Here is a 26,734-nt window from a genome sequence, read left to right as displayed (position 1 = left end):
CACGATGGACCCGATTTCCCATAGACAGTAATGTTAAAAGACGCGATGGACCCGATTTCCCATAGACAGCAATGTTAAAATAAAATGACAATGTGAAATTGGCCAATATGGGCATTTCACATTGGATATGTTTTAAAAAAAAATGTTTCATGGCCCCCCACCACCGTTAACGCCACCCCGCTATTGACGCCAACCCGAAGCGTGGCGAGCGCAGCGAGCCCGCGAGGGGCGGCGGTACGCGTCCTCCGACCTTTTCATACCCCTACTATCCACTAGGGCGTGGAGTGAGAATAGAATAGTGTGGCGAGCGCAGCGAGCCACCGAGCCCGAAGCGTGGCGAGCGCAGCGAGCCCGAAGCGTGGCGAGCGCAGCGAGCCCCGCGAGGGGACGCGGATACCTTCACAGGTATCCGCGTGCCCTTGCGGGCTTCACAGGTGTCCGCGTCCCCTCGCGGGGCTCGCTGCGCTCGCCACGCTTCGGGCTCGGTGGTTTGCTGCGCTCGCCACACTATTCTATTCTCGCTCCACGCCCTAGTGGATAGTAGGGGTATGAAAAGGTCAGAGGACGCGTACCGCCGCCCCTCGCGGGCTCGCTACGCTCGCCACGCTTCGGGTTGGCGTCAATAGCGGGGTGGCGTTAACGGTGGTGGGGGGCCATGAAACTTTTTTTTTAAAACATATCCAATGTGAAATGCCCATATTGGCCAATTTCACATTGTCATTTTATTTTAACATTGCTGTCTATGGGAAATCGGGTCCATCGCGTCTTTTAACATTACTGTCTATGGGAAATCGGGTCGGAAATCGGGTCCATCGTGTCTTTTAACATTACTGTCTATGGGAAATCGCGGGCATCGCGTCGCGGCTCCTTATAACGGCCACGACCGACGCGATGCCCACGATTTCGGGCCCGATGAAAAAATCGGCAGCCCGGATAACTCACAAGTACCAGTTTTTATATTAATGTCAGCCATCCTCACCTTTCTGCTCCCCATCTGACAGATGAGATGTCTCCTCCTCCCAGCCGTCCTGCAAAAAGAACAACAAAGGTTGGGGTTTCTCTAATGGGTCTGTAACCACCATTTTCTACATTAAGATGGTACAAACATAGACAAACGATACTCCAGAAGGGATGGGTATTAATATATGTACTCAGCAATATTCTTAGTGTATGAGATGACATACCCCAAAATAACAAAGAAACCTTAGAATGAGGATGGGACACTTATGACACTTTGCCGATATCAACCAATCACATTCTGTATATCATTATCTGGGACAGAGAAATTATATAATCATTTCTCCAGCGCTGTCCACGCCACCATAGTGCCAAATGGGAGCGTGGCTTATGTCTGCGGCATCACCACAAGACCACACACCCTTTGATTGTACCCACGCCCCATTATCCCAAAGCCATGCCCCCAAAATGTCAGACGCAAGCAGCCATCCTTCTTACTCCTCCTGCACAGTTGGGAGGTATGAGTATACCCTCCAACATCTGATAAAAAGGGGGCATGCCCACAGGTAAAGGGGGAGTGGCTATGTCCTCTTTCCTATACTTACAATGGGCAGTTGGAGAACCCAAAAATGGTATAGGCCATAAAAAAACAGTACTGTACCTTCTAAAAGGGTACAGTTGGAGGGTATGTATAAGGTATCATGGGGTGGGCTGGGAACCTGTTTTATAGTTACGCCACTGGTGAAGAGATGCTATTTTTTGTTTATTTAAATAAAAAGAGGTGGTACGAAGGGGATAGAAGGTTTAACCTTGATGTGTGACTCAATTACTATGAACCTTTAAGTACACTGGGCAAAAAGAAACTAGGATAGGACAGAGTCAACTGGTCAACTGGCTTCCAAGCAGTGGCGGCCCGTACCTTTTCTGGGAAGAGGGTCTACCGAGGTAGCATGATGCAGGCACCCCCCACCCCTGTCGCCGCCGCTGCTGGGCCCTGCAGAGTTCCTGGCGCCTGTTCTCTGATGACAGGCGCCGGGACTGGCACATGTGCAGTACAAACCTCTGTACTGCGCATGTGGCCAGCTTCTATGGGCTGCTTCGGCAACAGCCCATAGAAGGAATCATGGTCCCGGCGCCTGCACAATACAAATGACAGGCACCGGGACCAACACTTGCGCAGTACCTATATAGGTACTGCGTATGCGCAATCGTCTAATTTGCACGGCAGCCCACAGAAAGGCGCCCCTGAGGGAGGGAACACCTCCCAATGGGACTGCCTTGGTGATTGGCAGATCAGACTTCTAATAGGAAGTCACTGCCAGTCACAGTGAAGCCAGTGCAGTCTCAAAGACTGCATCTGGCTTCACTACAGTGGCGGATTTTACCTAGGGGGCTGCAGCCCATAGGTAAAAACCGCCACTGCTCACAAGTGAGAGTGAGCTAGGTGATTTGAATGCTGTAAGTTCATTAATTAATTTTGTACATTGTCCTTTATTACTGCTTATGTATGGAACATGTGATGCTTCAATAGAAAAAAAAACGTATTTAAAAAATGAATGTCTTACTGTACTTTCTATTATGTAACAGTTGCATTAGATATATTGGGATTTAAATTGAATTCCCTGCAGTTTTACCGTGCCCACCGGGCCAACATCTCTGCTAAAGCCAGCGACACGGTTTCCAATTACTCCGTGTTCCTACACAGAGCGGAGAGTACAGGCATAAGACCCCATGGAGCAAGTGGGTGAAGATGTGAAACCTGCAGCGTGGATCCTCCACAGCACAACAGAAACGCTGGATGTTTGGCGCACAGCAGCGTATCAACCAGAGGAAAACCTGGATCAAACAGCCAAACCTGGAGGTGGCGAGTTCAGAAACTTGCTAAGAAGTACAGTTCAGATAAAATGCATTCTGCATATATGAATAATTAATGTGCACTACAAAGCTTAGCCTGTATGTGAGGTGTTACATCGCCCGGGCTAAGTGAAAGTTTCACCACGGAGAGATTGATGAGAAGAAATGTAACTATGGAATGTCAGAGCTGCATTGCCCGCGTTTCCTCGCTGTATGAATTAATTACACTCCAAGTATATGACTTTTACAAAAGTAAATCACTTTATTGCAATGCAGTATGCACGGTGCTGGATATTTGCAAGAAGTGACATAGGGGCCCATTTACCATAGCATCACATATACAATGCGATCTGAGTGGAATCTACCACCTAGGATCACATTGTAATATGCAATCCTATTGGCGTGATGTATGTCCCTGCAGGCTCCAGTAGGAGTCCGTCCCTGCGGTCTGCTGTGGCGGGGGATCTGCGCATGTGCGGTTAGCGCTGACCCTAGGCTGACCGCCCTGCCCCTCCCCCTATGTACTATATATTGTGTATGTATACATACTGGAAGGAATTAGAGACGCCTTCCTCCTTTACTAGCACCCCTCCCATCGCCTTCCTCCTTTACTAGCACCCCTCCCACCGCCTCCCATCTCCTTCCTCCTTTACTAGCACCCCTCCCATCGCCTTCCTCCTTTACTAGCACCCCTCCCATCGCCTTCCTCCTTTACTAGCACCCCTCCCATCGCCTTCCTCCTTTACTAGCACCCCTCCCATCGCCTTCCTCCTTTACTAGCACCCCTCCCATCGCCTTCCTCCTTTACTAGCACCCCTCCCATCGCCTTCCTCCTTTACTAGCACCCCTCCCATCGCCTTCCTCCTTTACTAGCACCCCTCCCATCGCCTTCCTCCTTTACTAGCACCCCTCCCATCACCTTCCTCCTTTACTAGCACCCCTCCCAACGCCTTCCCCGATTGTGTTTAATTAGCTTGGAGTCCTGCACTCAAGACTGCACACTCAGCTTGGCACTATGAGGGTAAGTCCTACTATACATATATGCTGAGTGTTAGTCTGTGGGACTGTGTTTGGGGCGCAGGGCTCTTTGGGCTGCTGCGACTGGGCTGTTCCATGGCATATCATACACTTTACATCACCCCTTTAGTTTGTTTAGTATATATGCAGCACCCTTCACATTTATTGTTACTTCTTAAGTCTTATCACATATAATTTCCCTTATCCCTTCACTATCACTTTAATTTCACACCAATGTGATGCCGTGGGGTGGTCCTGCTGGGCTGGCCTGGGGGGTCCCGTGCCCTGGACTTGTCTCAGAGTAGTGTTAGGGACTTGTCCGATTGAGGTGACCTGGACGCGGTGGACAAGCCCATAATAATGGCCATCATTATGCTAATAACCTCATAAATGCAATATAGCAAAGATATTAATTGGTTCATCATTTATATTTAGTGTGCACCTGCAAACTCCTCCTCCTGCTTGCTGCACTACAAGTCTCAGCAGGTAGCACCTCATATGTCCAGGGTGTGCAGTTAAGGGCCCCTCCCCCTATGACTGCCGTGCCCCGCCTGCAGTGCGGTAAGTACCATATGCTACAATGGGCTGCTGCCATCTCAGAATGGGGATAGCTCCGGGACCCGATGTGATGCTGCCCGATATTGGTAAAACACGCAGCATTGCATCCCCCATAGAAACCCATGGAGGAAGCGGCTGTGAGCGGGGCAGGAGGGATATTCATAGTTACCATAGAGCATGTTGCAGCGCCCCTAGTGATGGACATTGATACCCATCTATTGACAGTCTTGCTGTGATGGTAGTGGTTTCTCCATTCGTAGACGGCTTTCCGATGCTAGGGGTAAATTTACTAAAGTGCGAGATTTTAGAAGTGAGAGATGTTACCCATAGCAACTAAGCCGATTCTATTATTATTTATCTAACATTTGTAGCGGTTAATAGCTACCATCTGATTGGTTGCAATGGACAACATCTCTCACGTCTAAAAACTGAAGCAGTGCTTCTGTAATCCCGATAATTTGCATATGGTTCTCCCTGTGCCATATATAGAACACTGGGGCTCTAGGTACCTTGCACATTAATACATACAGTCCTAAAGGGCCTATTCACAGTGCCAGGATGTTACGGTATACGGTTGTTAGATCGACACAGCAAAGGTCAACATGCATTGGGTCGATCGCTGAAGGTCGACAACTGAAAGAGTTCGAAATGCCTAAGGTCGACATGGATGGAAGGTTGACACAAGCATTAGGTCAACAATCAAAAGGTCGACATGGATTTTTTTTAACTTTATTTTTGAGCCGACAGGCGGTATTTCATGCCCTACTGTCCACTAGGGTGTGGAGCGAGAACAGAATAGTGCACCGAGCACAGCGAGGCTCCGTAATTCAGCTTAAGCTTCACCAGCGATTTGTGTGTGCGCCCACTTAACCTCATTTACACAGGGCACTGGAAGATCTTCCCAGAACACATTACGATGCTCTCTGCTCTTGGTTGGAACCTGCCCAAATTAGCGATCTTCTCTATCTTGCAGAGACGCGGATAATCCGAAGAGGTGCAGTGTAAAAAAGCGCAAATGTCACATCAAACCCCACTGCTTACAAAACAACGGTTTTGTTTTGTTCTCCTAAATGGGCGTATGTATTAATTATCGGATTTCAGACCCAATAGCTGTTATTTCTGTTTGAATGTGAATGCGTTTCCCATGGTAGCCAATCAAATTATATCAAAAGTACAGTCTATAAATTAATAGGCTGAATCTGATTGGTTGCTGTAAGCCACTCCTATGCCTGACATTTTTAGAAGATCGCATTTTTAGAAGAGGAACATCGGAACGGTGTTTGAGCCCAGTGGGACGCAAATAATCTGGATCACCAAAGTGCATGTGGAAGGCCCAGTGAAAGATCAGGACTTCCGGCAAGCAGATTCCTGCCAGGGCACACAATGCACCTTGTTCACCCAGCGTATGCAAAACAAGTCTGTGAAACACGGAGACCAATCCACAAGAGATACATGGTCTGTGGGGGACATTGGCGGAATCCGAGACGCTCTCAGAGCATCTTTTTTCAGCATGTGTGTCTTGCTACCCCCAGAAACTTGCACTTTAGGTTTCCTGCTATATCAGGTATTGGAGGGGTATATGGGCATAAGTGTCCCGGGTGATTCCATCGCTATGGAGCCCAATTCTGATGTCTGACTAAACCACACATAGGTCATAAAATCATCTACTAGGTTCCTGGAACCAAGTGCTGTGTGGCATAATGTGATCTGGAAACACTGTATGTCGGCAGGTGAATGTGGCATATTGTCAATCTGGGGCAGAACAGTGTGGGATAATATGAAGTCGGGATACTATATGTTAAAAAGTGAACTAGGCAATGGAGTATTAACAGAGGAGGAGTGGTAAAATCTGTGCACTAGGGGCACACACTCATTTGTGCATGTGCATAACACTGGGAAAATGTCCACCATGCCATTTTCCCAGTGATTTGTTGAGATGTTCTGCTGCTGATGGAGGACTACAGAAAGGGGACTATATAGCACTACTCTGTTACACAGCATTAACTAGGGCACTACTGTTACATATAATTAACTAGGGCACTACTATGGGGCATAACATAAACTAGGGCACTACTATGTGGCATAACGTATACTGGGGCATTACTATGTGGCATAACATTAACTAGGGCACTACTATGGGGCCTAACATTAACTAGGGCACTACTATGGGGCCTAACATTAACTAGGGCACTACTATGGGGCCTAACATTCACTAAGGCACTACTATGGGGCATAACATAGCTGGTGCACCACTGTGGGGCATAACATACACTGGGGCACTACTATGGGGCATAACATTAACTAGGGCACTACTATAGGTCATAGAATTACCTAGGGCACTACTATAGGTCATAGAATTACCTAGGGCACTACTATGGGGCCTAACATTTACTAGGGCACTGCTATGGGTCCTAACATTAACTAGGGCACTACTGTGGAGCACAGCATTACCTATAGCACTACTATAGGACATACCATTAAGGCACTACTATAGGGCACAGCATTACCTAGAGAACTACTATGGGGCATACTAATGAACAAATAAAGTGGAGAGAGCAATGTTTCATGGAGAAGAAGAAGAGGCCTCTTCAAAATGTTGCTCTGGGGTCCATAATGCCTCTGGAGGGCAGTTTATATGGTCTGTATGGTTACATTATGGATACAGTACGGGTATATAGCCTTTTGAAAACATGCAATTACACATGGCAAAGGAACTTTACTTTGGGTGTTAAACCATACATATGTCCTACTTTTGAAAGCTAGTTTTAGGGAGATTATAGTTGGTAATAGAATTTTGCACAGCGCCCCACTGAGGGGGCGTGTCATGCTCCATCCAAAGGGCGTGTCTAGTTCCATATATGGAGAGATTGTGAAAAGCGATTGTGAACGTGGCACCTAGATGCGTGGGTGTGTAATTTAAATTTACTTATATCCAAATGTAGATGAGCCCCAATGCAGTTAGTAAGAGCTACTATACTTGGTAATGTGCTGGGAAATGGTGCTAATGATTCAATGTAAATGTATCTGTCAGTCATTCCTTTTTCCCCAAAAAATGTAACAGTATAATGTGGGCTAGGTGAAATGAGGGAGATTGCTAGACTAATGAGGGAGAGAGGGAGATTGCTGCTATGTCAGATATTCTCCTGTAGAATGCAGGAGGGTAGGCAAGTATGCATATGTGTATGCCATGTACAGTATATTTACATGTACAATCCTTAAAAGGACAGGACTGAGGGCGAAGTACCAGAGCGATGGCAGCCTGCTGTAGGCACAAATGTGACATCATGATGTTGTTTTGCCGACTTTACCGTGCAGCATACAAATTGTGATGCACAACCAGGGCCGGTGCAAGGCACCGGAGCGCCCCAGGCGAGTCGGGGTGGGGGCGCCCGGTGCCGGGGGAGGGTACCTGTCCTGCGGCGCTGTGTATTTAAAGTTGGCGGCGGTGGCAGAGAGGGGTCCCTGCAGTCAACGAGCGCTATCCGCCGGGCTATGCGGAAGCGCTTCTCTTGTGAAAACACTGGCCGCACGGCGCACGCTGATTGGCTGAATCTCAGCCAATCAGCGTGCAGACAATGTTTTCAAAACAGAAGCGCTTCCGCATAGCCCGGCGGATAGCGCTCGTTATTTATTGACTGCAGGTACCCCTCGCTGCCTCCGCCGCCAGCTTTAAATACACAGCGCCGCAGAACAGGTACCCCCGCGGCACGGGGGGCAAAATGCCGCCCTCCAGTGGCCGGCGCCCTAGGCAAATGCCTAGATTTGCCTAGTGGTGGCGCCGGCCCTGTGCACAACAGAATATGCAGGCACTAAATACAGTACATAAATGTTCTGATTGCATAATACCACAATGTAAGATATTATGAAGGCAGACTTGGGAGAGATGGAAATGATAGGACGCTTTCACAGAGTGGGGGCACTCAAATGGAACGGAGCAGTGGGAGAAAGTTAAATATTAGAGGCAACGTCAGACAAGGTTAGGGAAAGTAACAAGGAAAGAGAGACAATCTGTATTAGGCATTGTAAAAGTAAATGTAAAGCAGACTGTAAGCAGAGTCAGAGGAAAGAAGGTATATCTTCCTAGGCAGAAGCAGGTCAGGAACATAATCAGATTAGCAGAGGCTGGAGCGCAGCAGCACATACTGCAGGAAAAGGGGACAGAACCTGCTCCTAGGGTATATACAGTAAGTGAATGGAGGGTTATCTGGAGCACGACACAAGTATAGTAGATTATTCACATTTATTATTCAGGAGTCACAGAAGAAGGGAAGGGATCATAGTTAAGAATATTAGTAAAAGCAGATAGAAGTCAGAGGAGAAAGTGCTATATATTTATCCTAAAATAACAGAACTTGCAAAAGTGGAAGTCAATGGGGCCAGGTATAGGGCAGTAGAGAGCTTGGCTGGGCCCAGGTACTTTTCAGGGTGTGTGGCCTAATCACTGGAGGCATGGCCATGTACCCTGAGAATAAAATACAGAAAAATAGAACTTTAAGCACCTCCCAAGCCATAGAAAGCCCAGCACACAGCAGCATGTTCTGGCTGGAGAAGAGCTGCTGCCAGGTATCCGGGGCCTCAGTGGGACCCTCCATTAGACCTGGGCCTGGGTAATTAGTACCTCCTGCCCTCCCCTCTCTCGGCAACCCTGCCAGGTATAATATATCCCCCATCATTTTTGTGGAATCTCCGGGAAAGGTAAGTACTCTGGATGTAACAAGGAGGCACTGCAACACTGGATCATTGCGTCAGTCGCTCCATTTCCGAATCCCATCGACTAGCCTACGGGTTACTCTATCCTGTTTGTATTTGAATGCTCTGGATCCCTCTCCGCACACATACAGTATATGCATCGGATCCATACCGGATGCAGAGAAATAGTTCTGCCCATCACTTTGCTCTGAGGCCCTTTGCAGGTGCAGGGATTTTTCAGTCTTTTTCTGTCACAGAGCCCAAACGCTAATAAATGAGATTGGCAATTTTCATTGCTGCACTGTGAGCTTGAGCATACAGTAAGTATTACATCCCAGGCACATTCAAATTGTGATTGGTGATAAACACACAACCTAATAGTGTTCCCAGCACCCTTTTTCGCTCTTTAACCGGTGACGTGGTGACAGGCTTAAGACTATTTGGACAAAATATTTGACTGAAATGTTTCCTATTTTGTGTAGTGTCACAACTAAACTGGTTCAAGGGGTTTATTCTAGGAACTTTGGGGCCTAATTTATTACCACCCAGCCGCCAGCGTATTTGCGCATGGGACCGATGGTGCGGCTCTGTGCAAGTGCATACTGAGTTCTCTCCCCTTTGGCCACATGGCACCGAGGGGATTGAGCGGCAGGGGGTGGATGGTCAGGTGGGTGGCGTTTCAGGGCTCGCTAAGCAGTGAACGACCGCTGCTTAGCGAGCTTCTCTGAATCAGGCCCCTGGTCTCCTATTTAGAAAGTCCCACACAGAATGTGACTGAGGGCCAGATGTACTAAGCTTCAAAAGTGTTAAAATGGAGAGTGATAAACAACCAGCCAATCAGCTCCCGCCTGACATTTTTCAAACACAGTGTGTGACATGGCAGGCATGAGCTGATTGGCCTTTTTTTTTATAACTCTCCATTTTATCACATTTGAAGCTTAGTGCATCTGGCCCTTAGAGGGTAATAACTATAGATTAATGCGAGTGTAAGGTGAGCTTATTTACAAGGTAATCAGGCATGTCCAAACTGTGGCCCTCCAGCTGTGAAACTAAACATCCCAGCATGCCTTGCCATAGTTTTAGCATTCCCTAATAGCAAAACTGTGGCAAGGCATGATGGGACTTGTAGTTTCACAACAGCTGGAGGGCCATAGTTTGGACATGCCAGGGGTAAATGAAATGATTGGCGATATAGATACAGTAGGGTAATAGTTAATATTGTAACAACTGCTGACTACTACTAGAAATGCAGCATCAGGACTGTCATTCTTAAGTTGAATTTTTCCTGAATAAGATGACCCAAAAAGCTGTAGTCAGGGAAGTTGAAGTTGAAAAATAAATGTGATTTTCTGCAGCTTGGCCTTCATCTATTAGAGGAGGAGGAGCCAGGAATGTGATGCACCTAGAGGTGGACAGTGCATATCGCAGTGCGGAGTTTGTGCCACTTATAGAACCCAGCAGTAATTCTACATGAAGCAGAGAAGGATTAGTTCTGGATAATAGAATTAATGACTGAATACTTGGGAAAGAGGAGAGCGATTATCGATGTTCCCCCATACACCCGCCCTCAAATCGCACCCAACAGCCCCATTTGGCCCGCCATGGACTCTGCCACTAAGCAGCACCATGGATCCTATGTAATAGGGTTAGAGTTTGCCAGATGTGCGGTTGATCTCTGGCATTTATTAAAGCGGCAATCATTTACAGGGCCTGGTTTTACCTTGTATATGATCGTCGCTTTTAAAAATGTCCGAGATCGGCCGGCATCTTGCCCCGGAACTCACACCCTGTAACATAGGCTTCCATGTGCCCTGGGGTAACCAGGCTGAAATGGACAAAAGGATGACATGCAATAGGTCAACACTGACAAAATGTTGACATGGCAATAGTCATCACATGAAAAGGACGACATGAGTTTTAACGATGTTATTCTTCTTTGGACTTTTTTCATGTGTTGTGGTCCACGTGGACTACTATTGGGAACGGTAAAGCCCGAAGCATGGAGAGCCATCTATACAGTACATCCATGCTCCATGCTGGGTATCCTGGGATTGATGAATTTTCAATCTCGAATCCTGGGATTGAAAAAAAATGCCCTGGGATTGGCATCCCTAATTCTGCCACAAATCATGATGCTTTAAATGTAAATGCCTTGGGCACAGGAAGCCACTTTGAATAGAAATAATGAAATTAAAAGCAATCCAGGAAAATGTGAAAGCAATAAACGTAGGGTGCCGGCCAGTTTCCCGACGTCGGGATCCCGACTGTTAAAGTCGAGTTGCACACACGCCATTTTAGAATAGTATGGCCGCCATTTTGGTTCGCAGAGTTGCGCAAATAAAGTTTCCATACCCGAGTCTGTGTGACAAAGTGGACCAGAAGCGTAGCCATACTATTACACATAAATTCATAAGAACATACTGACACTAAATAAAATATAGTTAAAGGTTTAGAACGCCACAAATAGCTTAGTTAGCATTGCATACATCCGTCTGTATCATGTTTAGTACCGTTACGTTCCGTTTCTTATGCGCAGTATTCCGGTCATTGCGAATATTTCGCAAGACATACGGTCCGATAGTTATGGACAAAATCCATATTTCCAAGACAGTTTCTGTTCAAAAGTGTATAACAAAGGAATCTATTAAAACCGGTTCTCACTGCTATTTACAACCCCTGACGACGATACCAACAGAACAAAGGACTCCAAAGTTCACCTTCCCCCTGCACCTTTGCAAACCAGTTGTATTACTTTGCCCCAATCACAGAGGACTTGACATACGAACCCTGACCAATAGGTATGGCCTTTGACCTCCCCCTTCTGACCCTATAAGATAGGTGACCCAGGGCGGCCTCGGTCACTTCGGCACATCTTCCTTTCCCTGACCATTGACCGGACTATGTTCAAACCTGAACATAGTGAGCTCCGACCGGACTGCGCTGCGCTATTTCCCCTGAAGGTAAATATTCGTATTCCCCTTTTATGTAATGTGGCTGATTATGATTGTATCCTGTATCTGTTTTTCTTCCCCTAGCAGAGCCTGATTATTATACTCATTGTTAGACTATTGTATTACTTGTTATACCTGTATTTTCTATTCCTGTAACCCCCTTTTGTCCATTAGGGACTTAAATACATCCTTTTACGGAGTTTCTATCTCCTTACTTCTATACTGTGGTTGTGTCTGTTATTCGCATAGCGATAAGGTATATTACGGACACTGTCCTAAAAGGTATATTTCGCAGATTAGAGTCAGAGTACTGCGAAAGGATCTCTTATTAAGGTATTGGTTCTTTGGTGTACAATATACAATAAAGGTACGCTACGCTTTGTTCGCACGTAGCTAGGTATAAAGGGTACGCTGGTTACGGACAATACGTAACCTGCGCTTTTCACTTATTGTTTCTTTGGTCATATTTAATCGCCATTAACAATTGGGGGCATCATCCGTCCGTTTCACATTCTGGAGCTCAGTACCAGGCGCGCGGCTTGACCTATACCAGCAAAAGGGTGGAAGTATTTATTATCCATTGCTGGATAGGCCAGGTCCGCGGCGGTGCAGGGTTCGAGAAGTGCTAGCGTTGAACTCGAAGTACAATAAGTGAAATCCAGGGAAACATTAAACCACGTGTTTTAAAGCATATTTAAGTGTTTAGTAAACTGTACTTCTGCCTGCCACAAGTAGTTTAACGGGGTATAGTGTCTTGAGTTGCTTGTTCATTACAGTATATGTGCCACGTGCGATAAAGTTCGCACACGTGGAGACAAAGGCCTGTGTTTTATTATAGTACATAGAGGATCCCCTCTGTGCAAAACTATAACTTTTAGTGTTAGTTACTGCAGGGCCAGGGACTCCGCCACGTGGCGATAATTTCTGGGCCTTTTACAGTAACGTAAAGTGTCTATTGTGTATTACGCAAGGTGCGCGCGCACGTGCTCACATCGGGGAAATTTTCGCATCTTTGTACGTGATTTATGGATTAAGTGCGGGATTCATTTCGCATCTTGATACGTAACTTTCGGACGAAGTTAAGGGATTTATTCCACATTTAGGCGCAATTACTGCGTATAGCGAAACCCGAGCGCAACCTTGCAAATACACTGTAGAACACGTGGGTGGCCGATTCATCGGCGGCCTGTGAACAGGTTTAACAAAACACACGTACACACGTGGCTGTTCACTGGCACTGCACATGCAGCACGCATAGGAACTCAAAGGTGAATAGTATTGATCACTAGCTTTATTTAAAACAGTATAGTAACATACTGTGGATAAAGCGGTGATTAATAAGAGAAAATAAGTTTTTCTTTTATTGTTATTTTTCTCATAAACAAGCAACTCAAGCATTATTTTAATAGATTCCTATAGCTATTTAAAAGGGATTTATACCTGCATAAGTATCTGGTGAGAAACTACCAACCTGGGAAGACTTTTCTGTACAGAAATATTTCAAATATAAGCATAAGACCAAGGTGTAACTAGCGCCCAGTGTGAAACAAAACTGAGGCGAACGGGTGTGTGACGGCATGACTCAAGCGCAGTGTAGTCCAGTGTAGGACAGTTTGGTGTAGGACAAGGTGCACGTGACGACGTGCCCATAGGAACTGCCCCTTCCGTGGAACTACCTATTTTGATCCACTGGGAGGGTACAAGAGGCTAAATCGGAACCCAGTGATCCGATCAGCTACTTTAGAAATACCGATTTTGAGGGTACAGGAAAAACAAGTTTTCTTGTATTCTGCAAAATTCTGCCGCACCCCGCAAGACGTGTAGTTATGCGTTTCTGACCGTAAAGCGAGTGGTGATTGAGTACATTACCTCGCATAGTGGGCTTCACGCTTGATTGCGGAATAGTGCCATTTTGTGGAGAAGGAGTGATTGGGAGTGACTCACTGATAAAGGGCCCTCCGGTTTCTGCTAGCTGTGAACTTTTATTCCTGTAATTATGGGTAATAACAGGTCACACAGGGATACCGAGTCAGTTAGGGAGGAATCTAGTCGACCCAAAGGGTCGGCGGCTTCCATAATGTGTTGGAGCACAGTGAACGAGCAGTTGTTTACAAAAAGAAATGGAAAGGGATTGACACAAGGCAGCAAGTTAGAATTTCCCAGTGTTGGTGGTTTCGATCCAGAAATCTTATCAGCAGTTAGAGATCAGAAATGTTTGCTCTTGCCACTCGAGGAAAGAGTTGAACAGAATGAATGTCTAAAATTGTGGCAGAAGGAAAGTACAATCAAAAAGGAACATAGTTATCTGTCAGATGCAAGTATAATCAGCCACAGGAATACGAATGTTTCCACTCACCAATATGTAAAAAAGGGAACAATTCAAGTCCGAAGAGAAACCAAAAATAACCTGAAAATGAATAACTTGTGTACTGTTTTTACCCCCTATAAGCAAGATACAGATCCACAGGGGGGATTCCTGACATCAGCCATCCCTTGCGAAGCTAGCTGAAAGGAGAGAGAGGCTGAGACAGCCCAAGCTACTGCTGCCATTCGGGTCGAGGAGATGGCTGATGCCAGGAACACGATTGGAGACACAGGTAAGTACACACAACACAGCACAGAGATAGTTGTTCCTGGGATGTTGTCCAATGGTGCAGGGGGGATACAGATTCACCCTCTGCACACAGTGGAACCTCCTTGTGGACGGGGAGACAGGGATGAGGTAATGCCTGTAAAGGATAGTGACATGCACAATACGTGGACACGATTGGAACGTCATTCAATCATCAAAAATTTCCCTGATCCCAGCAAAGATCTGTCAAAGTGTCAGAAATTTGTAAGGGAGCGAGGAAATTCAGATGAGCCCACCAATAAGGATTGGCGATACATGTTGAGAGCTTGCCTCCCTTCACACATAGATGTCCAGAAGTTCATTCGAGACAGTGGTGTGGAGGGCGATAAGATTTTAACTGAACAGGGCAACCAGGAAAATATACGCCTAATAAATATACAATTGGGTGTATGTTTCCCCGCGACGGTTGAAAATACTCTGATGTTCACCATCAAACAAAAAGATGGTGAGTCTGCCAGCGATTATTTTAACCGTGCTTTACAGGCGTTGCCAAAACACTCTGGTATCCCCGACCCCAGGGACCACATACATCTTAAGGGAGGGATTGTCTCTGTGCTGATACAAGGTCTTAGGGAAAATCTGAGAACCAACATAGAAACCATTCACCCCAACTGCAGACAGATGTCAATACATACTTTAAGGAAATCTGCTATTGATCTGGACAAACGATTTAAAACAGAAAGACAGACAAACGGCATGCAGCAACTGATAACAGCCGATAGTCGCACTTTTAGTAAGGATCCAACCTATAACATACCACACCCAAGGCAAGACACGGTAAGACAAAACCAAACGATATGTTTCAAATGTGGAAACAAAGGACACATAGCCAGACATTGCAGGGTAAGTAACCATAGGAAACATAACACATATGTAAGTAACTGGGAGACACAATGGGAGAAGACAGGTAGGTCTCAACACATAGCCATAGCCCCACCTAGTAGCCAACGCCGCCCTAAGCATTACACATATATGCAAACAGGGAGTAGGACACACATACACCCCACAACCAGGTAACATAAGACAATATCTGAGGGAGGAGCCTCAGATATGGGTAAGTGGAATGGTTTAAATGTAAAAGTTTTTTTGTATCAAACCCGTTAACAACATTCCCTCCTGGTCTAGGTTGTGCCAAGCAATTAGCAGTTACAATTGGGGTAACAGGAAAAGTGCAGTATTACACATTGGTAAAACAAATAGAGATCATAAATCGGGCCCTTGCTTATCAAATGCTCTGTCTTATTGACTGCAGCGGCCACGATTGACCTTCAAATCACAGAACTACCTTGAAATATAAGTTATGTCTGCTACTGGACTCCAGAGAATTCATAACTTAGAAACAACAGGACCAGTATGCACGAACTAGATGCAAAATTGTTAGATATACCCCCATGACTAATGCTGCACTGTACTGTTATAGATTTTTTTTTTAACCCATCTAAGGTAGCTAAAAACTACAGCACAAATACCGAGTTCCCTTTGAACTAAAGATGGATAGGACACAGGATTAATGGCAACAATAGCTTCAATAGAAACCCTGTTAAAAACAGAAAGTATAGCGCCCCAAAGTACAGCTTCACCATTTGAAATCTGAGGTTGAGCTGGAAAAATACCCAGTGAAATAACAAAGTTCCCAAAAGAGAACTTTTAGCTAAATAGCCCTAGACACAGCCCATAGTTACATTCACACTGGGAAAGGAAAAAAAAAAAAGGGAGGGCTTACAAATCAGAACAGGAGTTGAAAAGGGTAAGAACCAAATAGTTGAGAGCCAATTCCCCCATAGTGCTAAATCCTGGTGTCATCCAAATAAAAGAAAATTTTCCTGTTGAAAATAAATGTACACATTACTGTCATTAATATTTTCTACCTTTTTTTTTTGAGTTTTTCTCTCTCTCTTTTTCCAATTTTTTCTCCTTCCCCTACTCTTCTGTTCCAGAAACCTCAGAGAGCCACCAAGCCCCTCCCCCGGGTCTTGCAAGATCGCACACTGTCCTTACGGCCCACCAATGGGTAAATACCAATACAATGGGTTAATGATCTATTGTTATGTCCTTTCCTCATCCACAACACCAGCAGATGGCGATAGACAACTTCTGGTGTATCCTCCTGAGGCAGGACATAAGGTATCTCAGGACGGATTGCGGTTGCACCTGAACAAGGCGGGGGGGGGAAGCTGGGACACATTAGTAACCATAAACCCACAAATCATAGAAAAATAGTTCGAAAAATCTGTCGCACTCCCAGCAGAGAAATACCTATTGTGAATATGCGGTACCCCATAAAGCGAGTAGTCAATATATATATTTTTCAGTAAATCTTGAACAAAGTCCCAGTAACTTTAAGCATTGCTCTTTATGTTACCCAGGGCAACCACAGCCACCATCTTGTGAAAAGCAGTCCAAGTAGTGCACAAAGCATTCCCCTTCAACAGAATGAAAAGGGTTGTAAAACGCATTTACATATAAATAGGTGCAATCACAAAACCCATGTCTTCACAGACAGATGTGGATAGTAAAGAAGAAGAAACAGGCCTGATTACAGCCTTTTGCCATGGGTATGACTGACACAAGAGACCGTGTGATTTAGAATATTAGACCTGCTGAGGGGGCGACAAGATATAGTGACGTAAGAAACCTGGTGATGCCAGCCTGACCAATGTCGTACTGCAGTGTACAATTAAACCCTATTACTTGAGCACCTCCTACTTGTCTACACAGTGTAGTTGCCATAGCACTACTGGTAAACAAAACTGAGAATGTGGTGTTGGGGTGTGTTTTAACTGTTTATGCTCCTCATATAGGCCCTTATTCTGATTGACGCGGACTTTACCGCATACTTTCGGATCGCGTGTTTACGGCGTCTGCGCATGCGTGGAGAACGCAACGCGCATGTGCCACGCCTTGACTCGGTACCAGTTCGGCCAGATCCCGTCCAGAACTGTTCACCGCTATCATTCGGGAAATAGGGGCGTATTATGGGCGTCATGCGGAATGACACATGGGCGTAGTTTCAAAGTGGGCAAAACGGGGCGGAAACATGGGCGGACACGGGGGAGTACACTTATGTTGGGGGGCGTACATTCGGAAACCACTCCGAATGCACGCGATCAAAAAGGGCAGAAATGTGCGGTGTCCACAAGTGTACTATTGCTTTGCGGACACCACTCGTTCATGCGCTAGGCGAACGTACGCCTAATGACTACAACCATTAACACCTGAACCCAATAGAATCTACTCCTTTACTCATTACTCACTAATAGGACGCTTGTCAGTGCTTTAATTGAAACCATTGCACTTCAATTGCTGTAAGGGTTAATGTGTGCAATGCATGTGTTAGGCATGCTTGTAAGGATATATTGGCATCTAATTGATTCCAATTCAAAATAAGAAGTTTTTTATGAGGATAGGTAATTGAATAAGTGGGTCATGTGATGTATAGCAGAAGATACTTCATAGTGGGTTGTTTGGCGTAAATACTCCGCTTACGTGCGGTAGCACCGCTTGGCTCCCGTTCGGATGCGGTATTCCCGAGCATACTCTGTAATACTCTGTAATACCGTGCCGAATCGGAGTGTTTCTCCCGCACACGCATGCTTTGTATGTCGTCCGTAAACACGCCCTGTTCTTAAAGAGTGAGTCCGTCCGAATGCGGAGGACACGTGGGCGTTTCTACGGACGATGGCCGCACACGGCAAAACACCGTGGCGTGCGGACCGCACCGTAAGAATGCGGGAATATCCGCACCGATCAGAATAAGGGCCATAGTCTGGACACTCCTAAAATTCTGCCTAAACATGTGAAAAAAAAAAAAATATTCATCAGCCAAGTTCACTAAATGGGAACTTGCATTGATGAATTCTATAAATGTTACCAGTAAAATGGGTAATATTGTAAACCCAGCAACACTATTACTAGGTGTGCCCTCCAAGGCACAAAGGATGGATTGGTGCTGAGGTTGCTGGAATGGTGGAATTTAGTGGGAGCCGAGACGAATATGATTGCATGACATGTTTGAATCAGACCTTTGCAGCATGCCCCCAAAGGGTGGTAACAACCCATTGGAAGAGGTAATTCATTTTTTTTTCTCTCTCCCTCGTTCTTTCCACAACACCGAGAGGGGAAAATTGTACACTGGCTATACCGTAATAGATGGAAAAGGCATAGTAGAGGCTGAACCCATTGGACGTCTCACTCAGCAACAGCAGTCTCATTAGTAGTACTGCGGGCTGAGAGAAAAACAGCCAATATTCATGCCGACTCCAAGTACGTTTGTTGGGGTAATGCAGAAGATCTTAGGCCCTATGGCGCCTCAGAGATGTTTTGTTTCAGTAGCTGGCACTCCAGTGGCGCAAGCGTTGTAAGTTTAAAAGATTCCTGACAGTCACACAGCTGCCGGACAGAGTGGCTGTTATCAAGTGTAAAGCCCACACCTTCGATAAGGATTACTTGATAATGAACATGCTGGCAAGGCAGCTGGGTGAGCCATGCGCTCTGCGGATAATGTTTGTGTTCCCCCTGTAAATGTCAGTGTATTCACATAGAAATACAAGATTTGTGTCTCCTGCAGGAGAAGCAGTCTGGAAGCCGAAGGGATGTGGACAGGAATAGAAAGATGGACAAGGAAAACCAGTGACTCTGAGAACATGCCAAACTGTCAGGGCAGAGATAGCCCATGGCCTGACTTGTCTTGACAGGGAAGGTATGTGGAAAATTAGTCCGAAATTACTGGTGTGCCCACAGACAGGTAAGACGACAGGATCATGCCTTACTTGTCTGGGGGAAAGAAACTGCAACGGCTGTTCCCATAGAGCCATCTCCACATCCCTCCTCCAGCAGGATCCTCTGCAGGTAATACAAAATTGGCTTTGTACAGTCCACTCTAGAAGCATTCTAGTTATTTATTTACTTATTTTTTTTTATATATATATATATGTGTTGACGTTTGTGTGTATAGATATGGCAGCCCAGAAACACCCCTGAGTATGCAAGTTTATATGAAAGATTTTAAGTCATGTGTGAACCTTTTAGGGACTGATGGTACACCCCACAATCTCTTTTTGTAGTAGTAGAATCACTCTCAGAACTCCACCTCATTTGTCCCCATCGAAACATTGCTTGGCGGGTAGCCACACGTTATGGTAATCCCACAAGGAGATCCCAGACCTCACCACGGAAAAAAAGTAATGCAAGTGATGTATCCACACCTGGAAAACTGCAGCAAAAGGACTTTGTTGACACCTGGTGTGAACTGTCATAACCATGAACCAGGAGATGTTGTTGTTTCCCCTGCTTTGCCATATACAGGTTGCTTGATAGACCTTTGGAAAGAACCACCCCAAAGTCTTGTTGACCAGCACTACCTCAATAACAAAGTCGCAGAGAGAGAGATTCGGGTACGTTCGTCCTACTGCCAAAAGACCAGAAACCCAGAAGGTCCTTACACTCGAGGGCGAAAGAAAGAAATCGCTAAGAGGCACCATTTCGGGAGGACTGGAGAGCAGCTAAGGTCAAGCAACCTGTACAAGCTACAAAAGGGACTGTGACACACCCCACTGGTAACAGGTTGGAAGGATCACTAACAAATTTTTCCTTTCTCAGTTTTCTCTATTGTTGTGGGTCCTATTCTTGTCCCCCCCCACTATCCGTTCTTATCTTCAAAGTCAAGGATACCGCCGCCGCACTGCTGCCAGGCATTGGACAGACGATACAGAGTTCTGAGAGTGTGTTACCCGTCCCAGTTTAGGTCAAGGTAGAATCTATAAACTTGACACATTACCCAGGACCGGATGTTTGATAGTGATAATACCAGCATACTTAAAAGCATACCAAAAAGAGAGACAACAAAGAGTTCAAGGGTCTGTTGTCACAAACAATACCTACCAAAGAATGCCATATCTGAAAAACAACTGTATATAGTGTAACCTCCACTGTTTTTATTTTTATCCCAAGATTTGTACATTATCCTTCGTCACCCTGAGTAGATTGTTCGATATATGCGGCCCATCGTTTATCCATGATCCAGGATCGGCCAAAGAGCAGATGGTTTACTCCCCTTATATGTTTGATTCACTGATCCCAATTTCTCTGTTGGGATTATGAATTTCTGTATTGTTATGTAAAATGTTTGTACTGTAACAGTTTTATATTTACTGTTAAAGGGTGGACTGTTAAAGTCGAGTTGCACACACGCCATTTTAGAATAGTATGGCCGCCATTTTGGTTCGCAGAGTTGCGCAAATAAAGTTTCCATACCCGAGTCTGTGTGACAAAGTGGACCAGAAGCGTAGCCATACTATTACACATAAATTCATAAGAACATACTGACACTAAATAAAATATAGTTAAAGGTTTAGAACGCCACACATAGCTTAGTTAGCATTGCATACATCCGTCTGTATCATGTTTAGTACCGTTACGTTCCGTTTCTTATGCGCAGTATTCCGGTCATTGCGAATATTTCGCAAGACATACGGTCCGATAGTTATGGACAAAATCCATATTTCCAAGACAGTTTCTGTTCAAAAGTGTATAACAAAGGAATCTATTAAAACCGGTTCTCACTGCTATTTACAACCCCTGACGACGATACCAACAGAACAAAGGACTCCAAAGTTCACCTTCCCCCTGCACCTTTGCAAACCAGTTGTATTACTTTGCCCCAATCACAGAGGACTTGACATACGAACCCTGACCAATAGGAATGGCCTTTGACCTCCCCCTTCTGACCCTATAAGCTAGGTGACCCAGGGCGGCCTCGGTCACTTCGGCACATCTTCCTTTCCCTGACCATTGACCGGACTATGTTCAAACCTGAACATAGTGAGCTCCGACCGGACTGCGCTGCGCTATTTCCCCTGAAGGTAAATATTCGTATTCCCCTTTTATGTAATGTGGCTGATTATGATTGTATCCTGTATCTGTTTTTCTTCCCTTAGCAGAGCCTGATTATTATACTCATTGTTAGACTACTGTATTACTTGTTATACCTGTATTTTCTATTCCTGTAACCCCCTTTTGTCCATTAGGGACTTAAATACATCCTTTTACGGAGTTTCTATCTCCTTACTTCTATACTGTGGTTGTGTCTGTTATTCGCATAGCGATAAGGTATATTACGGACACTGTCCTAAAAGGTATATTTCGCAGATTAGAGTCAGAGTACTGCGAAAGGATCTCTTATTAAGGTATATACAGCGAGCCCGGAAGGGGCTTTGTTGCACTCGCCCCGCTGTCTGAGTCTGGCCAGTCAGGATCCCGACGTCGGGATAATGACTGTCGGGATCCCGACAGTCGGGACCATATACCATACCCTACACATGGCAGAGTATCTAGGCACAAGCCATCTCACACCACATAGCAAGACTGGAAGGGTCTATAGCAAGCATGTCCAAACTGTGGCCCTGCAGCTGCTTGAAACTACACACCCCAGCATGCCTTGCCATAGTTTTAGCATTCCCTAATAGCAAAACTGTGGCAAGGCATGATGGGACTTGTAGTTTCACAACAGCTGCAGGGCCATAGTTTGGACATGCCTGGTCTATGAGGACACATCTCTATATAGGACAGGCGACCTGAGACTACCTGTTCTCCTTAATATGAGGGTAGTTAAATAAGAAACGGAATGGGATCATTCGTCAGACTGCATTTAGGTCTACAGTCATTAGGTCGACCCCACTAGGTCGACTGGCAGGAAGGTCGACCTGACTTAAGGTCGACATGGGCCAAGGTCGACATGACTTAAGGTCGAATTTGCATAAAGGTCGACATGAGGAAGGTCGACTGGTCATAAGGTCGACATGGGTTTTTCACTGTTTTTTGATCCGAATGTCGACACAGTCGACATGGACACAGTTGGCAATGAGAATCGGACCCTCGCATCGCTCGCTTCGCTCGCGATGCTTCGGGCACGGTGCCTCGCTGCGCTCGGCACACTATTTTATTCTCCCACCACGCCCTAGTGGATGGTAGGGCATGAAATACCGCCTGTCGGCACATGTCGGCTGAAAAAACAGTGAAAAACCCATGTCGACCTTATGACCAGTCGACCTTCCTCATGTCGACCTTTATGCAAATTCGACCTTAAGTCATGTCGACCTTGGCCCATGTCGACCTTAAGTCAGGTCGACCTTCCTGCCAGTCGACCTAGTGGGGTCGACCTAATGACTGTAGACCTAAGTTCATTCTAATAGATGACCGCATCCCAGTCATCACAGTGTTAATGTAAAATAAATGGCTCTGCGATCTGCCAAATTGTAATCTCTTCCTATAAATCAGTACTAGTGAAATATATAAACGTCCGGAACTGTGAGGTATTGTAATAATACATCTAACAGCGGAACGATAGTGTGTCGCTGTGACATTACATGGCAACAAAACATCTCTCCAGAGTTTAATATGTGCCGGCACTGCTGTGTATACCTGGGGGACATATCATTTCATTATTTATCATTGTGTATCTCAGCAGGATGGCAAGGTTTTATTCCCCGCTGTATTATTATTATATATTAATCTGTGTCGTAATGGAATCTAAAAGTCATGGATTGGCGCTAAGTGAATGAATTAACTTGTTTTTCATAAAGGATAGCCTGTTATAATGGCATGATGTGGATTCCTCGGCTAAATGTCAATGCCCAGAATCCTTTGCAATATTGGAAGCACCACATTCAGGATAATTATGTGAGAGGATCAGAAATGACATGTGGCGCTCACGAGATATCGAACATTTTAATTGTGTAATATGTCATTACCTCTACCGATGTCTCACCACCCACTGACATTAGAGGGTATGTACTCACCTCATTAGCTTCATCTCTCCTCTGCTGTTCCACCTTCTGCTGGTTCTCCTGGTACACGCGCTCAACTGCTCGTCTGGAAGAGAGAGAGACGGTAAGGCTAATTAATACCCGTGCTAATTGTCAGCTCACGCGCTCTCCTGTGCCTACTTGTACTCAGTTTGATATAATGAGTATGTGGTCCAGAATGGCGGCACCTGATCTTATTTACTAGCTATTTTGTCCTGACAGGGCCAGACTGGCACAGAGGAAATCCCTGGTGTATCACTGCCCGAGACATAACTCACTCTCCGCTCCCTAGAAGGGCTAAAGGTGCCCATACACTAGTATGATTTGGGTTGATTTCACCTGATCCAGATGGATCGGGTAGAGAAATCGGCCTAAATAATATGTGTTTGACGTCCCCCTCGGGTCCGATGCGCGGTCCCGTGGGCATCGGACCTGACCCAGAGGTTAGCCTGCTGCCTGTCCGACCACCGACTTGCCCCCCCCCCCCCCCCCCTTCCGGCAGCGGGGGACATGGTTGTATGCAATACATTGTATTTGAAAGGAACGCATGTGATGTATTGCATGCAATCCTGCCGCTAGAGAAGGTCCTGGGCGTCTTAGGGGTGTCGGATGGCCCATACACTGCTGTGATATAACGCAGTAGTGTATGGGCACTTTAATATCCAACTTGGCACTTGAGGTGTCATTTTTTACATGTAATAAATCGCACACCCTATTAACATGTCCTATTAACAGCTGTGACCTGATTTATTACTGATTGGCTAACTACTCCTCACCTCTATGAGGTGAAGTACCGCCAGAGACCACGCAAAGGACCAAATTACTCCTTTGTGTGCTAAAAGATGTTAAAACAGAAAGTGAAAGCAATTTTTTCAGGGACACTGACATGTTTCAAACTTGCTGGCTATGGAGAGAGGGAGGTGTGAAGACAGAGATTGGAGGTAGGAGTAGATAGGGACTGGGGTTGGGGTGGAGAGTTTGTGGGCTAAAAACTCTAACAGCTCAAAGTGAACGTACATTGCATAAACCATTGTTTTGTTGGGCTTTCAACTAGTATATATAATATATACTGGGAAGCCGTGCCGAGCATACAGGCTCACTTGTGTTATTTATACAAATTGTATTGGTTGATTTTTTGTTGTCATGAGAAAAGTGCATTAAAGAACTGAAATGTTGACAAGTAATAAAGGCCCATACACACTGGACGACTCTGAGCTGAAAGCAGCTCAAAACAGCAAGTCTGAGTGGCTTTCAGCTCAAAGCCGCCAAGTGTGTACGGCCCGGCGATAAGCGGTGATGCGCGCTCCCGCATCATTGCCGGGAATGCCGCTCATCTACTGGTATTATTACCGCAGATGAGCGGCTTTGCTTATCTGCTGACCACACTGGGCAAGGGGAAAGCCGCTCAGTGTGTATGCACTGAGCAGCTTTCCCCCCCATGATGACAGCGGTCATTACTGTCCATACACGCTGGGCATAGTCACCCAATGTGTATGGACCTTAAGATGTATATGTAAGTTTCTATTGTTCGTCTGGAGTACCGCCGTTCTGGTGTATATATATATATATATTTAAATATAAGGCTATGTCCTCTCTAATAGTTGCCCAAGTTCTGTGGTTACTGGCCGCAGCCTTGCAAATCAACTAGAATAACCACCAAAAGTTGTTCATTCCAAAAAGACCAGGGCTGCCAACACATATGGTGGGCCCTAGTAGCGATCCACCATATGTGTGAATCAAATTCATTGATTATATATGACCAATGTAAAATACTTTTGCCCTCAAGTGGGGGAGAACCAGGTGGGTTCCCAACTTCCCACCATCGATAATGCACAAGCAACAAATATATATATATTAAATTTCCCGCAGACAGAGGTAAGCTCCACCCCAGACACTCCCACAAAGCCCAGCCCCTGACCTACATCATACTCAATTGTAAAACAGAGGAGACCATCGTTGGGTAAAAGCATCAATGGTTCCCTTGCAGATGGAATCCAACCATGGAGGTTACCTATTAATGGTACCATCGATGGTGAATGTTGATGGGTACCCCATGCAGGAGGTGTGGCCAAGTCCGTACTGAAATAAAAATAATTACAAAATATGTGCATCAGCGAGGGTGGATTTCTCCTCCCCAAGTTGGCTGGGAACCTTCAGTCAAGCCCAGGCAAATGGTATCACCCAACACTCCTTCCTATACAGCAATGCATGAAAAAGTGTCCTTAATCTCCTACTTAAAAAGTTGGGATGTGAGGAAGCCTACGCATCTCTATATGCTTGGCAGAAAGGGTGTACTCTATACTGGCCATGTACTTGGGCAGAGCTTCTGCAGCAAAGAGGAAAGAGTCATTAATGGACAGGAATTCAACCCATGGTAATCCCGCCAACACTCTGATACAGCAGACGCTGTTTCACGTGGGACATCACAAGGCAGATAATTCTGAGAGGAGATAACTCAGCTAAAACTGATCGCACAGGGCCGCATGTTCAAAGACGCAGATGATACGATTATATATTGCATATTAATAATAAACTCCAAGTGTTGCAGAAAAAGCTACTTCTAGATGTACTCAACCCAGGGAGCATTACGCATTGTCAGAAGCTTTGAAGCATCAAAAGTCAATATGAAAGTGCTGGAGGATGCAGCTCACACGGTACACGCTGTTCTTGGAAACATGCAGATAAACACTCAGCATCAGTAACAAGACAAATACAGCGGCACAAGGCAGGGAGGGGAGCACACACTGCCATGGACGAGACACAGCACAAAGGCAAACAGGACACAATGGGTGCAAACGAGCACATTTTACTGTGCAGAATTCAGGGCTGCTGCTAGACAAAAGCAGCAGAATACCTATGAGAATATTTGGAGAATATTGGCGTAGGTCTACGCCAAAGGATCGATATGCAATAGGTCGATGGGGGTCAAAAGTTCAAAATGAAAACGGTCAACATGCAATAAGTCGACCGAGTCAAACGGTCGACATGAAAAAGGTAGACATATGACAAGGTTCTACATGAGTTTTCCCATCATGCCGGCATAGAGGAGAATATCGGAGCCTGTAGCATGGCAAGTGAAGCGAGCCAAGCGAGGATACATGTTACACTTTTTTGAGGTCCAGTTGTCGTCATTGACACCAAATTTTTTTTTAAATCCTTTTGATATTTCAATGTTGACCTTTTGACCCTGTCTACCTTCCCCATGTCGACCATTTGAGCAATTGTATGTCTACCTGATAATCCACACCCAAGACTAAAGGAGGACTGTACGTATC

At 45.6% G+C, this 26,734-nt stretch overlaps 1 protein-coding gene across 4 annotated transcripts in view; it reads right to left on the bottom strand.

The window, feature by feature from the left end:
• The window catches only part of LOC146046400 (serine/threonine-protein kinase Nek11-like), a 243,622-nt gene that overhangs the window by 61,875 nt on the left and 155,013 nt on the right, over window positions 1–26,734 (bottom strand). For 2 of the 4 annotated variants that reach the window (XM_083165682.1, XM_083165683.1), the window contains exons 11-12: window positions 23,454–23,526; window positions 980–1,028 (exon numbers count right to left, since the gene is read on the bottom strand). In XM_083165682.1, coding sequence (XP_083021808.1) covers window positions 980–1,028; window positions 23,454–23,526 — 122 coding nt within the window. The remainder of the gene's footprint in view (window positions 1–979; window positions 1,029–23,453; window positions 23,527–26,734) is intronic. The other 2 variants (XM_083165684.1, XM_083165685.1) reach the window with 1 other exon arrangement.

Source organism: Crinia signifera, chromosome 11 (genome assembly GCF_055691185.1).
Source record: "Crinia signifera chromosome 11, ASM5569118v1, whole genome shotgun sequence".
Taxonomy (NCBI): domain Eukaryota; kingdom Metazoa; phylum Chordata; class Amphibia; order Anura; family Myobatrachidae; genus Crinia; species Crinia signifera.
The sequence above is the reverse complement of the archived record's forward strand: the minus strand, read 5'-3'. Positions and strand labels throughout refer to the sequence as shown.